The 18,382-nt window shown below is 44.5% G+C and overlaps 2 protein-coding genes across 2 annotated transcripts; both read right to left on the reverse strand.

Moving 5' to 3' along the window:
• Positions 1 to 156: 156 nt before the first annotated feature.
• trpc6a (transient receptor potential cation channel, subfamily C, member 6a) lies at positions 157 to 9,910 on the reverse strand. Its single transcript, XM_072375383.1, has 14 exons — positions 9,735 to 9,910; positions 8,154 to 8,482; positions 7,320 to 7,452; positions 5,455 to 5,755; positions 4,801 to 4,986; positions 3,971 to 4,135; positions 3,655 to 3,898; positions 3,353 to 3,574; positions 2,388 to 2,652; positions 1,715 to 1,910; positions 956 to 1,156; positions 695 to 751; positions 516 to 591; positions 157 to 407 (listed from the first exon to the last, which is right to left on the reverse strand). Exons 1-14 carry the CDS (start codon positions 9,872 to 9,874, stop codon positions 277 to 279), a joined length of 2,646 nt encoding a protein of 881 aa, XP_072231484.1. The 5' UTR covers positions 9,875 to 9,910; the 3' UTR covers positions 157 to 276.
• Positions 9,911 to 13,970: 4,060 nt separating this feature from the next.
• Positions 13,971 to 17,028, reverse strand: angptl5 (angiopoietin-like 5). Its single transcript, XM_072374803.1, has 8 exons — positions 16,850 to 17,028; positions 16,175 to 16,346; positions 16,000 to 16,103; positions 15,829 to 15,922; positions 15,475 to 15,578; positions 15,279 to 15,399; positions 14,764 to 14,949; positions 13,971 to 14,664 (listed from the first exon to the last, which is right to left on the reverse strand). The coding sequence occupies exons 1-8, from the start codon at positions 16,904 to 16,906 to the stop codon at positions 14,345 to 14,347; spliced, it is 1,158 nt and encodes a 385-aa protein (XP_072230904.1). The 5' UTR covers positions 16,907 to 17,028; the 3' UTR covers positions 13,971 to 14,344.
• Positions 17,029 to 18,382: the final 1,354 nt, after the last annotated feature.

Consider the following 18,382-nt stretch of genomic DNA (forward strand, 5'->3'; position numbering starts at 1 on the left):
GAGACCAGTTAGGAGACCAGTTAGGAAAGGGCAGCCAGAGGAGTTCAACTTCTTTATAAGACAAGATGCTCTCGTAATCTTCTCTCTTAAAGGAGCTTTCCACATGCGATTCTGCATGAAATCCCAAACTGCCTGTTTGAGTTGGTTACGTTTTTATTCTTCAGCCACATGCATACATCCTTAATTTATCGTAGCAACATTTCATCAAAGTGTATCTACATCCAGTGACTGTGAGCCGGCACGTAACACTCTGAAGTTTACAGTTTTAAGGCGGCGCTACGAAGAAGATGTGCTGATCTCCCCCAGCCTCCTCAGCAGCCCGTCAAGTGTCTCCGTGTTCTGCGATTTCTCCTCCAGCAGCTCATATCGCAGGCTGGAAATGTCCTGCTTTATCTCCTTCAGCTCTCCTGCATCAAAACAGACAAAATGATGAGAAGTTGGGTACATTTCCCAAAGAAAGATGACTCAGTCCCAGCTGAAACAGGGACACCACAGATGATTCCACAGGATTTTACCTTCTGTGATTTCGTCACTTTCTTTGTCTGCTTGGGCTTTGATGATGTAACGCTTGATCAGTCGCTTCATGATCTTCTGCATCCAGTGTTCAACAGGCAGAGTTAACAGAATCCATGGGATCAGAGACAGTTTAGCACCAGAAAAGACTCAAACCAGCAGCTGTGACACACACACTTACCTCATATCTTGTTGGACTGGTAGAACCTCCGTATCCTGAGTTTTTGTCGCCCCCAAGCTGAAGGATTAAACTGAAATTAGCTCAACAGAGTAGTGAGAAATCTCAGGGTGAGTTGCTTCTTTCAGGTGTGAGGCTGTGATGCAGCAGTAAATCCACCCGGGGGTGCTCAGGATCTCTGGATTTACTCTGCAGCTTCAGAGCTGCGGGAGGGTGAGTGCTGTGTCAGATGTTTTCATCACATTTACGATCAAAGTGTGCTACCTGGTTGAGTTGTGTCTCGAGCTTCTTTTCCCTGTGTACTTCCATGAAGTGCAGGAAGTGGGACTTGACGGCCGTGGCCAGTCCCAGAATAGTTTTTGGACTGGGGACGAGGTTGAAGGGCACAGGGAGCGTCCTTCCCTCCTCAAAGTAGGAGATCCAAAGTTTTGCCCGAGCAAACTTCCACTCAACGTCAGCATCGTCCTGCAAGACAGAAGGAACCAAAAGTTAATGTTTATGTATTTAGCAGACGCTTTTATCCAAAGCGACTTACAGGTAGGCAGGTAGGGTAAGGGGGTCATGCCTAAGGACCCCTACTGGAGGTAATACCCTTCATGCAGGGGATTTGAACCCAGGTCTCCCACATGGAAGGAGGCAATCATACCACTACACCATCCAGTCCCCAAAAGGAGGAAAATGGGTAGAAAAATGGCTGTTTATTTACATGTTTGGTCGAGCAAACTATGGATCATCTCTGAAACTGTTTAGGAAGGCTTCCAGGTTAAGGACCTGTCTCATTTAAACTCATCTACTTCCTTTATATCTAAAGAAGCTGCCAGTCACAGATTGAACCTTTAGTATCCAGTTTCCAGTGAAAAGCAGCTGCATAAACCATGTAAATGTACAAAAACCACCTGTAGAATATTCAATAAGACTCTTCGTGCCATATGAAGGCTGACTGGGAGATGACATCACTGAAACTGCGCTTGATCAGGCCATGTGACGCATAGGTTTGCATCTGATGAGTCAATAAGGATGTACCTCAATCTCCTGGAAGGAGCTGTTGATCATGGCGATGAGCATGTTGAGCAGCACTATCACCATGGTAACGTTGTAAACCCCGTACAGCACGTAGCCGATGTTCTCAATGAATTTGTGTCCGTTGTTGATGACAACAGACTTGACCTCAGACAGGCCAAATATAGCCCAGAACAGCGTCTTGAAGCTCTCCTCCAGGCTGAATGGACGAGCAGAGAGGGACACGAGAGGCCATTAAAAAACAGAAATATCAAGACTGGATATTTTTAGACTCTCACGGTTGATTCTTACAGTGTTCGGCATCTTTCTCATGACTGTCTGGATTCTTTCAGAATGGTTTTTAAGTATTTGGAGGGACATTTATTTGTTGTCAGAGGCTACACAAGTCGCTGAGTATTATCTACACTAACAGTATAGATAATAGTTATATAGCTACTCTTTTCAGGGTCTGACAAACAGAAGCTTTCTGAATGCATGTGATCTGATGATCTTTATGGGTTAGATTCTTTTACACAAATCAATGCCAAAGAGATCTATGATCCCAACATTAAAGCTTTTTATTAATTGCTGGATAGGCCTTCTGAACTCAAGCAAACTCTTTAGGTCTGTGTCAAGCTTTTCTTCTTGGATAAGAATCAAAAACTTCCACTCTCAGAGTGAAACAGGCGTGTCTCACGTGGTGAAGGCGTCGTTCTGCTTTGCCCCGAGGTAATAAGAGTACAGGTTGAACATGCCGATCATAAACGCCAGAAAGACCAACAGGAAGATGACCATGAACTTAAAGATGTCTTTGACGGTCCTGCCTAAAGAGATCTGGAGTGGACCAAAGCTCTCATTGGCTGGGAGGATGTAGGCAATCCGAGAGAAGCTCAGCACCACGGCAACGGCGTAAAGGCCCTCCGATACGAGCTGGGGATCAGAGGGCATCCAGTAGATACGAGCTGCAAAACCACACAGGAATTAGTCAGTAAACACTTCATTTCAAGGTCATTCTCTTATGAAAAGCTTGTGATTTTAGGGCAGATTGAAGAAGATATTTGACAAAGTTAGCATCTAATTCAGATCAACAGTATCAAAGCTGCTGGAGTTTAGCTTGCTGTGGTGATAGAAACAGAGCGACTAAGGTGTTAAAGGCAGTAAGTGCATCATTTCAGCAGGTAGGGATGTTGGGTTACATTGTACTGATTGTACTAAAATATACATATATTTGCATGAATTTGATTGGTCGGACATTAGTGAACTTTTACCTGTTTCTTACTCAACGTCCAAATAAAAACAGGAACATTTGGCAGCTGCTGCTCGTGTCTGGACATCAGTAAATATCAGATACTCAGCTATCTTTGAGCTTTTTTAATGCAGCCCTGTTTAAAATGTTCTGCTCCAGTGAATTGTAAAGCAAGAAGACAAAAACAACCTGTTTTCCAACCATCCCACAGGTTATTATTTGTTTAGAACTTGGAGCAAAGTTACTTGCTTCGATGGTATCAACACTAATGTTTCCCTGAACTCGTCATGAAGACAGCTCTATTCTTTTTCGTGGAAGGGGTGTCCAAACATTTGCATTCCTTAAAGCAGAGACAGATAATGATGGTACTTAGAGAGTGGCTCTGCCTGTCTGTGCAGGCCCGGGAGCACGCTCACCCTCAGTAAAGTAATGGATCTCTGGAGGAAGTCTGCCCAGCGTTTTGCAGTGTTTGTACACGTAGGCCTGGGCTGTGTCGGCGTGTCTCATGGCAGAGAAGCGGCAGCTGAAGGAGGCGAGAAAGATGGCCAACATCCCAAAGTCCAGGAAGTTCCAAGGCTCCACCAGGTATTCTCCTGGTCCCTGACTCCAGATCTCCTTCACTTCAGCCCAAATCATACCTGCACCAGCCAAACATGACATGATTTTCTTTCTCAATGTGAGGATTTCTTTCTTTTTATGATTCATTTGATCTACGCACCCATAACCCATGAAATAATGAGGATCTCCATCCAGGTGAAAGGTGTGGTGGTCATGCGGTAGAGAAGCAGCGGGTCAGATTGGAGTTGTGGACCTCCAGTGTGCTGATGGTGGGTCATGTTTGGCAGCAAGGTGGTTCCCGCGAAACGATCCGCGGCGTTCAGGATGAGAAGACCCAGGAAGATGGTGAAGGACGACGCGTGTGCCACGAACTTCATGAAGGGGCTCCGCATCACTTTTCCCACCTGAGAAATCAACGGAGCATCAGCTGCAGCTGTTCCATAAATGATAAAAGTTTAAATCCAAATGTTGCATACTCTGCTGCATGGAGCGACCCAGTAAGCCATGGCCAGTCCAGGCAGTCCTATGGCCACCGCCAGCACCACCAGCAGTTTGATGGCAGTGGTTTGTTGCCTCAGGCCTGGCAGGTTCTCATACCAGATACTGAGCAGCTGCTGCTGGCAGTTAGGATGAGCCACAAACTGTGGGGCACAAAGGGGGGTGTAAGATGAGCTCAGAGAGGGCTACATGCACGTCAAATGCATTATAACTCACTTAAGCCCAGTAATAAGTCTGAAGACAACAAGAAAAGAGTGACAAGAGAGGTCAAATCTATCAGGAGGAAAGACGGAAGGAAAGAATAATAAACCAGAAATAATCCTCCATTTAAAGCTCTCAGGACTGTGTGAACACAAATGGTCCAAAAAATCTACTGAGACAGAGTGAAAACTTGCTCTGTGGTCTGATTCTTTTTGGAAATCTTGGAACTTCTGCCTGAAGACGAGAGGAACCATCACACCGTTGAAAGTGAGCGTTCGTTCAAATGGAAAAACCGAATGGAAGTAGGGCTGAAAGTCATTAGGAAACACTGTGGCCCAGAATATAGAAAACGAGCACAAGGGTCATTCTAATTGAATTTACCAAATATGCGTGACCCTGTTTTGTAGATTCCAAAAGAGATAATGAAATATTTCTTTAGAGCCGCCCCAGTAATCAACTCTCAATGCACCGTTTACTTGAGGACAACTTTTAATGACAACCGCTTGGCTGGAAATCCTTATAAATATGTGACTGTGATCATTTTAGCTCATAAATGCATGCAAATGTTGAGCAAAAGTTGGTTTAATCTGTTCGAGAGCACGCTGACCTTCTTCAGTTCATATCTGATGGCTAATTTGAGCCGTTCCAGCGAGGGGCGACCCGGCACTTCATAGCTGTCCTCACAGGTGGTTTCTCCGTTCAGGATGGCCTCCACCTCCTCCGTGCTGCGACACAGATCCAGGAGACCCACAACGTAGTCTTTACACTGGCTCGACAGGCGGCTGTAGTCGTTCTATGTGTAAGACACAATTAGTGAAACATTTGAGTTAAATTGGAGAAAATTGGGTTTGATGCTGCACTAACAGCAACCTTGTGCTCACAATTAAACCGTAATCTGTGGTGATACTGTTCGGCACTGACAGCAGCTCTGGAAAACAGTTTAGGATTTGTCTGTTTAGAGAGAAAAATGGGCTCCGTGATGTTTGATTTGAGTGAGGATTGCGTTTTGATGTCTGTTCTTTCAGCTGCATTTAAATGTCTTTTACAGGCCAGCAGTAATTACGTCTGCAGCAGTAAATAATGACAGTCTGTGCTTCCTCTCTTTAGGCTCATGAAATGTTTCGTCATAAAAGCTGGCAGCAACATGCCATATTTACTGTTCCTGTACTTGACAGTGAGCTGACTTTTAGGGCATGTGTACAGCAGCATTGACAGGTAGTGTAAAGTGATTGTCTTGCCCTGGGTTGGTCTTGCTATGGACCTTAAATTCTTTCTCAGTGTCAGCCAGCATGGCCAGTTCGTTGCTGAGCTCCAGGGCTGCCAGCACCGGATCCTCGTTTGACAGGGAGAGGTACGCAGGGCTGGCGAGTCCTCGGTAAGCGTTGATCCTTGAGCGGGAGTGGCTGAACGAGTCAAACTGCTGCTGGTAGTTACAGGAGTCGCAGCCGCAGAAGTAGTCGTGAGGATGATCGATGCGGGCCCCTTTACTCAGGAGGGTGTGGACTATCTCATATTCCTGGCAGTGAGCTGCAAGTATCACTGGAGTCACGTCGTGAGAAAACCTTCGGAAATGTAGACACAGGAAGACAATGTTTGATCACAGCGGTTAAAAATACTCTGATCAGCCACAACATTAAAACCACTGACAGGTGAAGCTTGTAAAATGGATTATTTTGGCTCGGGGGGCATCTGTGGAGGCAGTTCCAAAAGTTCATGTGTCGGGCAGAAAGGAGAAAGCATAAGGATGTGGAAGACGTTTGGATGACTGAGCATGTATAAAAGGGTCATCAGCACCTACCAGGGTGGTCCACAGAAGGGCCATAGGCACCCAAAGCTCACTGATGAGCTGCTAAACATTTAGATGCAGGTTAGCATGCGTAATAAAGACAGAAAGCTGTTAGGAGACACTGTGCTGCTGCTGCTGACTGGTAAGAGTTACCAGTTCTCTTACTGGTCCATCATCCAAGGGGAGCATCAGAACTGGATGACAGAGCAAATGTTGTCTCTTGCGTTATAAGGAAAGCAAGACGAGTGTCCATAATTTACTGCACCTGGGGGAGAGCTGGCAGCAGGTTGTACTATCGGCCTTTTTGGCAGTGTAAAGATCTGGGGACACCCCTTCTTTGCAAGAGTAATCCTTGATGGTGGCAGCTTCTCTCAGAGCGATAATAAACTCCTCCACACTGCAAAAATGTTCAGGAATGTTTTGAGGACAGTGACATTGTTCAAGGGGCTGATTTAGCCCCCAGATTCCCCAGATCACAAAGATCTACCCGTGAGTTATTCTGGAATAACAAGCTGTCGGTTTTAATGTTATGGCTGATTGGTGCATACGACACCTGACCGTTTCAGCATTTTGGGTAGCAAAATGTTTTGGTCTTTCTGTCTTAAAGGCGCATCCCGCCCAGTAAAGCTGGGATATGTCAGCTAATCGCTGTCAGCTAATCGCTGTCAGCTGCTATGAGAAGCATCACAATCCTTCTGAGTCCTTCGACAGCAGCTGAAACGAAACATTTCTCCTGCTGTGTTTGATCTATCCACTCATTTACTGTATTTTCCACTATTAAAAACAGCATCAGAAGGTACACACAAGCACTTTAAACATGACAAACTCACCCCAAACTGTTTAACCTGAACAACAGAGGGTATAAATATGGCTCATGGACATATTTTACTGATAACTGAGGAGTATCTGCTCTAAAATATCTTGTTTTATTCTGACATATGTAGCTGCTTTTCATCGGTAACATAACTCCATTATTAGTACATAAAACAGTGTTTGTGCAGGTGAATACAGTGTGATGAACTTAAACTAAAAAAACCCTTTGTTACCGCCTGACTGTGACTGTCCAGGCACATAAAAAGGAAATATCCCTGCATTCAGCTGAATGCTCCAGCAGCTGCGGTGGGGTGAATCCAAACACAGTCTGGGGGTTTTTCACTTTACAAGTGTGAAACGGTTATGGAGGTTTGACATTTTGCCAAACACATATACTTGATTTATTCACCAGGAATCAGTGTGCCAATGAATTTTAACACTGAAGCTCGTAAAAATCATGAGAAAACTTTGGTGTAAAAGCGTCATTTCAGTTTTAAGGAGGTGCCAAACTGTGTGCTGAGTCGTACCTCGTCCCATCTTCATCGTAAGCGTAGAAGTCGTCTAACATGTCTGCCTGCGCGGGGCTGGCTGTCAGCCGATGAGCGTCTCTGAAGGACGGGTGGCTGAGCAGGGCCTCCGTGATGCGGACATAACCTTTACCTGCAACACAAACAGAGGGTGGGCTGTTTGAAACTGTGTCCCAGCTGCTCTTAAACCTTAAACTGAACGTACGGGCCATGTCAGACTTGAACTTTAACATCTCTGAATAACTTCAGGTATGAAGCCAGTTAGTTAGCTTTAAGATATACTTTGAATCAGTATCTGTAAATATTAAAATCTATGTCCAGCAGTTGCTGTTTTCCTATTGAAGGTCGTAAATTCTTTACTTTTTCAGCTGTTTCTCATTTTGTTATCTGATTTCTTCCTTCTTTTTGGGCAACAATAAGGAAATTTGCTTCACTGCTGTGAATCTTGCTATTAGGGGGTCAGTTATCTGGCAAGAAAACAAAGGAAAAGTCCAGCATTTTCTTTGATCTGCAGACACTGACTCAGTTAGGCGACATTATGGCCAAAAAAGGAAGGTTTCTCCATGTTTTGAGTCAAACGCCGCAGGGCGTTTTCACTGGAAACACAAGCATGGTTTCATGGGTCACACTAGACCCTGAAAATCACTGAAAACTGCTGACAGCAAACTTCTTCCACTTCTAGATAGGCCTATGTAATATTGAATGGTGGCTCATTTGTTTAACTCTCCTGGTCTTCTCTAAGGGCTTGTGTGAAGACCTGAGCTTCACTGTTACTCAGATAGGGAGCCTTCACATGTGTTTCTGTGGGTGTACGAGCAAATATGCAGGTCTTACTGATGGCTAAAAGGAGGGCATCCCCCACTCTGGCCAAATCCGCTCTGCCCAGGAGTAACTCCGTCACCTCCAGGTGCTCGTTGGCCACGGCCAGCTGCAGTGCATTTTGGCCCATGTAGTCCACAGCATTGACATTCAGGCTGGGCATATGGAGCAGAATGCGGCGCACCTCCGGTATGTTGCCATATTCAGCTGCCTCCAGGAAACGCTGCTCGACCTCTGACAGACTAAATGAGGGAGCAGAGAACATGTAGGCAGGACCACGCGGAGCCTGACGTCGTTTAACAGCACTAAGACGACCTGCCAGCTGTCTTTCAGAGCTGCTGTGGCTGCCAGAGAGTCAGGGAACATAAACACACTGTACTTATTGTCCACATCTTAGTTTATACACACATTTATTTCACATTCTGCAACCGTGATGCTGCTTATCCTTTGCTAACACCTGAACAAACAGTTACAATCCACACAGCAGCCCCACCAAAACTGAGCTGGATCCTCAAATTTAAGAAACTGACATCAGGAAACATCTATTTTTAAGAATGTATCGAGAGTATCAGGCTATCAACATAGCTGGCAGCAAAAAAACGGTTCATTATGAGCAAAAATGGCAAATAGACAAATGAAGTGAGAACTGCTTCAGCATTATTTACAAAAAGATAAAAAGGAAACAACTAAACTTTAAAGAAATATTAGATATTAGCAGCTAATTAGAGTTAGCAGCATAAAAAGATATTAATTTGAGATTCATGAGATTTACTAAATAAAAATCAGGCCATTTCCGCAGGTTCAGCCCTGAAATCTGGAGTTTGCAGGAGATTTTCTATGCAACTTGTTCAGAAAATGGTTTGAGAGTCAGTGGCCCTTCTGGAGCATCTGGAGGAAAAGGTGCTTTGTGTCTCAGTCCTGGTTCTGCAGAATCCCTGGTTTTATATCTCACCCTGCTCCAAAATGTCTGGTTCACATTATCAGGTATCAGGATCTTATGAAACTCTGCAGAAGCCTGAGCATGACCCATTCAATAGCTCAAATTACTTAACTCACTTAATTCCTTAATTCCTTAAGGACTTAATTCCTACTTTGAAAATAAATTACATTTTGAGATTTCTGGAAAAACTTGTGTTTATGAAACATTCTCGATTCACAATGAGTTGCAGCACAAATACAAAGAACTTTATTAGGTCCCAGCATCTCCGCAGTGGTTTTATTCAACATGTTGTTTTCTCCTCAGGATATTTAAACGAATAAATCTGCTCGTGGAGCCACTCATTCGAAGCAGGCGTGCTGTGGCAGGGAAGCATCTGTTTCTGAGCTCAAAGCTTTGCTGAATGAAATGAAAGTGCTTAAATACGTTGCTGTTATTACGCAGTAGATAAAGGTCAAAGATTTGATTCCAAACTGTGGTCTTAAGTGCATCTTAAGTGTGTTTTTCAGCATTTGAAAGCTTTGTAAGATCTAATGTCTGTACGCTGTCATGATTTAGATTATGAGGGTTTGCTCAGTGTTCTGCTGAAATATGAAGTAGCTAAAAGGAAGGCTACATGCACACCTGCCCACTGCTCATCTTACAGATTAAACACTCACCCGAGACATCTCCCCGGACAGCCGTACTCCTCCACAAAGTCATCGTACATGAGCAGGTTGTCGCGGCTCCTGGCCCTGGGGTTATCTGTGTCACCGACAGGCCGGCCGCTGTGATCCGCCACCAGCGGTCTGTGGTTCATCCTGAAGGTGATCAACAGCAGAGCGTCTGCTCCTGCTTCATGTGAACGAGTAATCAAGTGTCTGTGGCATGTCGCTCCCTCCTTCGCTCTGTTGCCCTCCCCCTCTGTTTATACTGTGTCCTTGAGAAAGAATGCATCCTTCTGGTCCCACTATACTTTTATTTACATGACACATTGAACTTTACAGATGTGGAGGGCTGCTGGTGATCTCTGGCTGTTTTTGAGCTGAATCTACAGATTATTTTCTCTCTTACTCAAGTTTGTCACATTAAAAAGAAGGAAAAGCAGGATATTGTCAAAAGCTTTTCTGACTATTTCAGAGTGCAGTGCTGAGAGTTTCCCTGCGTTTGCGTGTGTGAGAGTGCATGCATGCAGGAGTGACTGATGGCTGACGAACTGCAGATGAGATTCCTCAGGGTTTGAATTCCCACTAGACTTTACTTCCTGTGTGTTCCCACTTTCCACTGATCCCTGTCCAGTGTGGGAAAACAGACACATTCATATGTTCAAGCTCATTTCTGCATGTGTATTAACGCCTGGCACCCCGTTTTTAGCGGCTTAATCTGAAGGTAAAGATTGATTTTAAGGTGAATTCCACCCAAAAACACAACACAAAGGCATAAACATCGAAGGATCTGATAAAGCAGAGTCTCTGATGTTCAATAGTGGCGGTGAAAACTGCCTTTTAAGGTCCTGATTCCTGAAGATTAGTCACTTCGGACATTTCATGCTCAACAGCGTCGCAGTTCACACGGAAGATGTCTGTGAGAAAGGAGCTAAACGCTGACAAATGTCACCAGAAGGAGTTTTTGTTAAGACTTCCTCCCCAGAACAGAACAGACCCAAGATCTGGATGTAAACACTGTCAGCCCAAACATACACACTCTTACTGGAGGGCATGGAGCACCTGGACAGTTCTTCTCTGATTGTGCGCCTGTGTGTGTGTTTGTTGACACTGGCAACATGCGCACATACCAGACCACACAAAGAGCCGAAGCTCCGCGTGTTATCCAGTGAATTAGTGCCGTTTCACCGCAAAAACCGAACACAAAACGCAAAATAATGTGTGTGCTGCAGAGCAGAAATGTGCAGATGTTGGAGCAGGATGTGAAGATGTTAGAATAACTGGAGCTTATACAATAAAACACTGTGTCCAAACCGGCTCAGTCCATGTAGGATGAAATTCTGAATGTTCTGGGTGACACTTTATGGTGAAAGTGTGACGTTCACAACATAGACTTTATCTCAGCATCACAAAAGCAATTTTTAGAGATGGTTTTAGTCGATTACTTCCACTGTTCATTGATAAAACAGAGTGAAGGAGCAGGATTTTCTCTAAAGCTGTTAAAAAAGAGCTGCACTGTGGCCACTTTTGCATCAGACAGTTATTCCAGCCCAGATGTTCTGCTGTGAGAACAAGTAGCACAAAGTGATTCACCATAAAATGCAAAAGTGACACAGTGTAAGAATCTAAACCACAGCTTTCACTCTGCACTTTTAAGGTTTAACCTGTTCAATATGGTGAATAAATGTGCTGTTCTGAGGGCTCCTGTTACTACCTGGTTTGAGTGGCTCAGACTGTGAGTCTTTCTCATTAACCCATGAACACTGCTGCAGGATTTCCATCACTACTGTTTGCTATCTTTGTCGGAAATTAAAGGTTTCACTTCAGTTTTTCTACCAACTGAGACACGACAAGCTTAACCTTCCTGAAGTCTTTTGGGTTTTGTCACATCTGAGTCACCCTGAACCTACTTAATGACTTAATGACATTGTGGAATGATAGCCCCACTCTTAGCTGCTGTTAGCTTAGCTTAACATCAGTGTTTGCTACTCAAAACTGAGAGCGCTCTGACTCCTGCAGGGAAGACACTGACTGTCCATAGATACTCACCAGAACCTCACTTAAATAACAAAAAAAGATGGACTATCACTTACATTTCAAACAACTCTTACTTTCATTAAATACATTTTTCTACCATCTAACAAATATTATCAAAAACTCCTCAAAGGATCCAAAAAGTAGGAAGTTCTCAGATTAGCTTCTCCGGAGGTTCGTGAGATCATTTTCAGAGAAAGAAACCATCTCATTGGTCCAAACATGAGATTATTTGTAAAATAATCCAAATCCAAGATGCTGTAAATATTGTTTGCATGTGAACTGCAGTCAGTTTCTGTTGCTCATCCATGCACGTGCGCTCATATTCTTCAGCTAAAACAGTGTCGACTGAATGCGAGCGACCAGCATCTACTGATAGATAATAAATGTTAGTCTTTGTAGTTTGACTAAATTATATTGAGACTGTTATTGGCTCTTCAGCTCAGGGGCAGCTTCCATCTTTCCAAACGAGCCTTGGAAGTCCCGCCACTGTTGGCCCTTAAACCAAACTTTCTGTGTTATGTGAAGTTTATGTTTATGCATTTAGCAGAGGCTTTTATCCAAAGCGACTTACAGGTAGGCAGATAGGGTGAGGGGCCTTGCCTAAGGACCCCTACTGGAGGTAATACCAATCATGCAGGGGTTTCCATCTTTCCAAACGAGCCTTGGAAGTCCCGCCACTGTTGGCCCTTAAACCAAACTTTCTGTTAGAGTCATGTGTTCATTGCACAATTCCAAGCAGATGTGAGCCACTGTTGGACCAAGAGAGGCAACGAGGTGCTGCACTCATCACCTTGTTTGGACTCTCACAGTTTGTCCTTTAAAATAAGTTTTAAACTGACCTGAACCTGAACTTCCATCTGACCTCTACATCCCCTTTTCTTTGGTTTCTTTATCTGACCTCCTGCATTAATAATCCAGGAATCTGTGGCACAGCCGGTCTGTTTCATTCATCCCTGGGACGTAGGTTTCTGATAAAGAACAACTTGAAGTCTAGCCAGCATGCCTCAGAGACTCAGTGGTCACGACGGCCATAATTTGACCAATATTTGTGTTTATCGAGTCAAAGAAACAATGTTGGATGACGGCTGGTTTGTGAGAGTCACTTGGTCTAATCACCAGTGTTTGAAGGAGAGTTGAAATAAATCATCATTCTCATCAGTGAAGTACGGCTGAACTCAAACTCAAACTGAAGGATTCGTTTTGAGTCTTACTCAACATTTAATCTGACGTTTTCTTCGGGCCCCTGCAGGGTTTGGAGCGCATTTTGTAAAGTTCTTCAACTTTAAGGAGATGAACCAGGAGGGTGAGTGTGATCACAAGCTGTCGTAGATTGTTGGCTGAGTTTCCCTTTTATTTGTAACTCTGTAATCCAGTGTTTCTCAGTTCTGGTCCTCAGGACCCCCCGCCCTGCACCTGATTCAAAGGAACGGCTCCTTATCGGGCCGCTGCAGAGCTTGATGAGGTGCTGATCGTGTAAAATCGGTGCGGTGGAGGAGGGAAACATGGAAGACACGCAGGGCGGTGGGTCCTGAGGACCGGAGATAATAAACACTGCTGTGATCTAACTGGTGAATGGATGGTGTTCCTTTTGTATTCAAGGATCATTTAACAAAGATTTTCCATCACTTGCATTGTGCTCTTGGCATATCTTGTATTTATTGATGTTTTTATCACGCAGCTTTTACCACACACACGTGCAGTTTGCTGTATATTAGTGGTTCGCAGAGGCACAGCGCCACCTACTGGCACGGCTCGGTTTTGGTGCTTTCACTTTTACGTATTCAACTTTCTGCTCCTTTTCCCACTTGAACTAAGCCTCAGTGCAGATTTACACAGAATGTGACGTGGACAACAACACTTTGGGAGGAAGAGTTTGTTCATCCCTGTGTTTGGCTTTTCTAACACAAACTCTTTGAGTCGCTGACACTCTGACTTCCACTTTTATGAAAATATGCAGCTAAGATTGAACAGCTGGGACGTCTTCTGAGTTTGATGACCTCCCAGATGAACTCAGGATTTATTACCTCCAACTACAGAAAGTCTTGGCTTCAAAGGGATCATTTCCACCAGGAAGAAATGTGTTATCACAGCTTCAGTCAGCTGAGGCTGTGAGTTAAAGTCTGTTAAAGTTTCACTTGATAAGGTTTCATCCTTCTAGATAAATCCTCATGTTCTGCACAGACACAGCTTTGAAAGCTTTGCTCTTTTATAGCATAACAGAAACCCCCAACATTGCTTTTATTGATGTCATTTACCTGCTGAATAAAGCGTTGTGGAGGTATATGATTTATTGATGACTGATCATTTGTGACTTCTTGGAAACAAAGAATAAGTGGCTATTAAATGACACCTTTGGCTGGGATGCTTTTCTTGTTTTTCAGAGGGTAAAGATTAGTTTCTAAACTCAAATGCAGACAGAAGCAACACTGACAAACAGAATTAAGAATTACTTGAACAGCCAGGAATTTGTGCTGTGTTTGAATCTTAAACAGCACAAAAGCTCCTCCGATTGGTCTAAATTAGCTGAAACAGTGACCATTTGAGCGTTTTATTTGCAGGTGCACAATGCTTCCCGTCTTTACTTATTATCAGTTGTTAGTTGCAATCCTTCTGATTTTCATCGTGACAGATTTGATGGTGTGAGGGACTCCGTTGTGCCTCCAGGTGTCCCACAGGGCGCATGTCCTCTGCCCCTGGTTCTTCTCCCAATCCTCAGGGGAGCAGTTAAGGTTTGCGAGGCCACACTGGTTGAACCACCATCCTGTATGGTTGTGCTGGATGCTGCAGCTCTCCACTGTGCTGTTGCCGATGGCGCAGAAAGGGTTGCAGCCGTCGTTGTCCACGTCCGAGGCGCTAAACGGAGCCGTGTCCTGGTTCTGGTCCTGGTCGTAGCCACGGAATGCATCACCTGCACCAGAGCAGGATTTCAAGTTTGCACTGTTAGATAAAAAGAAAAAGTACGACCCTGAGGGTGAACTTTTTGAAATGTTCGGTTTCTAAGCCATACCAGCGCTGCCTGCATATCTGCCCAAGTGTATCCTGAAGGACTGCGTGTCGTTATCGAGGCGGAAGTCGTCATACGACGCATAAGACGTGACGTCATCTTCGGAGACCAGAGCAATGTGAAGTTGAAAGCGAGTTTCTTTCTGGCTTACGATGTGAAACACCTTCTTTAGGCCCAACCAATGTTCTCCTACACACACAAAGGAAGGATTTGGTCCAGATCAGACACACATGGGCAGTTAAACACATAATCTCTGTCTGAGTGTGAAATATTTTAAAGAAAATGACCGTCACTGTCACATTAGATCATTAAATACAGAGCTATTAAAACAGCCTGTTAACCTCTCTTCACACAAAGACTTGGAGAGGAGGAAGCAACTCGTCTGGTTCTGTTCAAACTTGACATGAGACTCACTAAGTCACTGCAGCCAATCACAACATTCTGCTGTTTTCTGGAGACTTTTAAAGTAAAACCCGATAAAAGAGCAGGAAAAGCTCTTCTGTGCCATGCTATACAACCTGCAAGGTGTCCAAATCCATCAACATAGTCAGCCCAGGGTCGTTTGAAGTCAGTCAATCCATCAGTCCTCCTCTGCATCACCGTCCATCCTCCTCCCATATAGTCCATCTCACAGAACACCTGCAGTACAAGTTTGTCTGGCGTGATGATCGATGAGCGAGCGGCAGACTGTGGAGGACTAAATGAATCACGTACCTCAAAGGAAGTGTCTGTATTCTCTGGATGAACTATGTAAATACCGCTGGGGATCTTTGGGACGACGGACAGGAGATTGTCCTTGATGTCACTGCAGTCTCGTCCTAATCAAACCAAACACACAACTCAACTCAGTTCAGTTCACCCTCACAGCAACTGTTAAGGAAAACAGGTTCACATGTAATGTCTCATGTACTAAAAGCAGGTTTTGCTGTCAGGATGTGAAATTATTTGGTATTTGGCTTTGAAATTATGGACAAAAAGATGCAGCAGTTTGAAATGTTAAGTCTGTGGTTAAAATACTGTGAAAACGGAGACTTTTCAGTCTGAATATGAGGAGTTGGGGTGTGTTACCGTGGGATTGCACAGGTTTTATGGAGTACATCTCAGTGTTGCTTCTCTGAACCTCGGAGCTGAGAGTCTGCACCTTGGTCATCAGCTCTGTGACCTGGAAAGGTGACATTACTGTAAGCACATCCAGCCAGTCAGAAACTCTCCAGCACAAGCAGGACAGCCTTCTTCTACCTGAGTGCTGAGGGCATCCAGAGCTCTCTGCTGCTCCTCCATCACATCCCTGATCAGCTTGCGGGTGCTGCGCCCAAACGCCAGCAGAGACTGCTGTAGCTGGCCTGCAAACACACACTGATCAACAAACTGTGGAGACGGAGCCGACAGTGGAAGGAAAACAACTAAACTTTACCACAGATGGAGTGTTTCTCATCTCGGAGCAGCTTGACAGTGATGTCACATGGGATGGAGCAGGTGTCCCGACCTTTGACCTCACCAAGATGTTTCTGGCCCTTGACAGGTGCATCGGAGAAGTCCTCTGTGGCTGTTTCTGATTGGTTCAAACTACCACCGTGTCCCTTGACCTGGTAATAACCAGAAATAAAACGACGCTTCAGCTTTGTTGAATATTGTGGTTGAAGAAGAAAGAGCAGCTAGCTCCTAATTCATCCCACAAACACTGCTGAGGGACTGGTGAGAAACAGATAAAGTGCTGCCAAGCTGCTGTGTGTGATCTCTCTACCACTGGAGAACATGTAAAAGCTCCCAGCTCCCGGTGACTGAGTGAAGCTGCAACAGCCCCAAAAGTGCTGCTTATGCTGGTCGTTTTATGGACTTTAAATACTTTAGCAACATTTCAAAGGACTAAAGTGTGTTTCTTTTCGAGATCAAACAGCTCAAAACCCTCTCTGCCTCAATCAAATCCCAGCAATGCTTCCTACTTATAACACTTATATCACATGTGAAGCTCTGTAATACTCCATCCTGTACAGCCACAGAAAAATGCAGCTTTGAGTGGCTCAATGAGCCTCTTCTAATATTTCAGTTCAGTTCAAGTTCGATTAAAGAAAATGCAAATCATACATACTGTGGAGGACAGCAGATGAGGCAAGAGCAAAAGGAAGACAGTTGTTGTCCACATCATCTCAGTCTGACTGCGATTTCTTCCTCCAGGAGCAAAGGGGGCTGGACTTTCTCCACCAGCAGAAACTCTTATTTTTCCTTCTGCTCATCTACCGTTTCTGCATCTTCCTTTAAGTTTTCCCTCTTCACTTTCTCCTGAGATTCTCTTAACAAGAAAAAAATGGGAGGAACTGATAGGCTGTCACTCCCTCTTTTCTAGTAAATTCCCGTGATGACGTCCCGTAAGAAGAGGCTTAACCTGTCGATAAAAACCTGAATATACATCTGACAAGGAGCTGAATGTGCACATTCTACATTTGTGGTAAAGAGTCATTACCTCCCCCCTTAGTGTGTCTATTACCAGGCATTGTTGCTTTACAGGTTATATCCTGCCACCAGCATGAGAAACAGATGTGGGGAGGGAAACGTGCAGCTTTTGTCTCTGCTCGTGTCCTTGCAGACGCAGGTAGGGTCCAGTGAAGGCAGGGAGTCTCTGTTCCTCTTGCAAACTACTGACGCATACATTTCAAAACAGCCTCCCCGAGGGACAGACCAATAACTTGAGTTAACTGGGCATTTACGCAGCCAAGAAAGTGAAAAGCAATAGAGAGCTGTGGCACATTCCAGCCAGAGTCCAGCTGGAGCCGGCCTGCCTGTCGCTTTCTTGGAAAACGTTGCTGTGGGTGCCAAGGAAAAGATTTGCTGCTGTTCCCAACCTGTGTAAGTTTACAGCCACGGTCAGCAGGAGGAATGTGAAAATCCTGGTGCCACAGCCCCGGGGCCCCCACATCTGTGCAATGTTACATGCTCCCGCCGACAGATCTTTGCGTGACAGGAGGGATCGTGAGAATATTCCGTGTTTGATCAAGTGATTAATCAAAGTGTGAAATCTGGTGGTTGGAAGTACGACTGAGCTGAAAAGATTAAAGCTGCTGCACTGCCTTGAAGTTTTGTGGAATCTTTTCCCAGTGAAACACACAAAAAAAACCTTTTAAGCCTTGAAGATCTGTTGCTGGGACACTGAACTAGAGCCTGGAGACAAGTGGCTCAACTTTCCCTCCAGAGGCAGAGCTCTATGGGCTAAATGTGGCAGAATAACCAATATTATCTACCAGTATTACAGCATCACACATCTTACTACTTACATACACCGTGAGCCATGTTCTGAGATATTTTAGCTCTGGGTTTAAGGATGAAGTCGAAGCCTTCAATAAATTCTATTCAGTTTTATTTACATGACGCCAAATCCCAACAAATGACATGTCAGGGTATGTCTTTAAAGATAAAGTCCAAAAAAAAAGTCCATTATGATCCAATTACATCAAAATCATTCAAATCCAAATCAGTCCAATTGACGTTTTGCCTGTTCAGAAAGAAAAAGATGCCGAGCTAAGCTAAAACTTCTCCTGAAGAAAACCCTCCAGCAGAGCCAGAATCAGGAGGAGCCTTGACCAGGGCTGAGAGGACAGTCTTTCCCACTGTCTTATGCACATTTACT

This window comes from Leuresthes tenuis, unplaced genomic scaffold (genome assembly GCF_036924035.1).
Source record: "Leuresthes tenuis unplaced genomic scaffold, fLeuTen1.0.hap1 SCAF_21, whole genome shotgun sequence".
Lineage (NCBI taxonomy): Eukaryota > Metazoa > Chordata > Actinopteri > Atheriniformes > Atherinopsidae > Leuresthes > Leuresthes tenuis.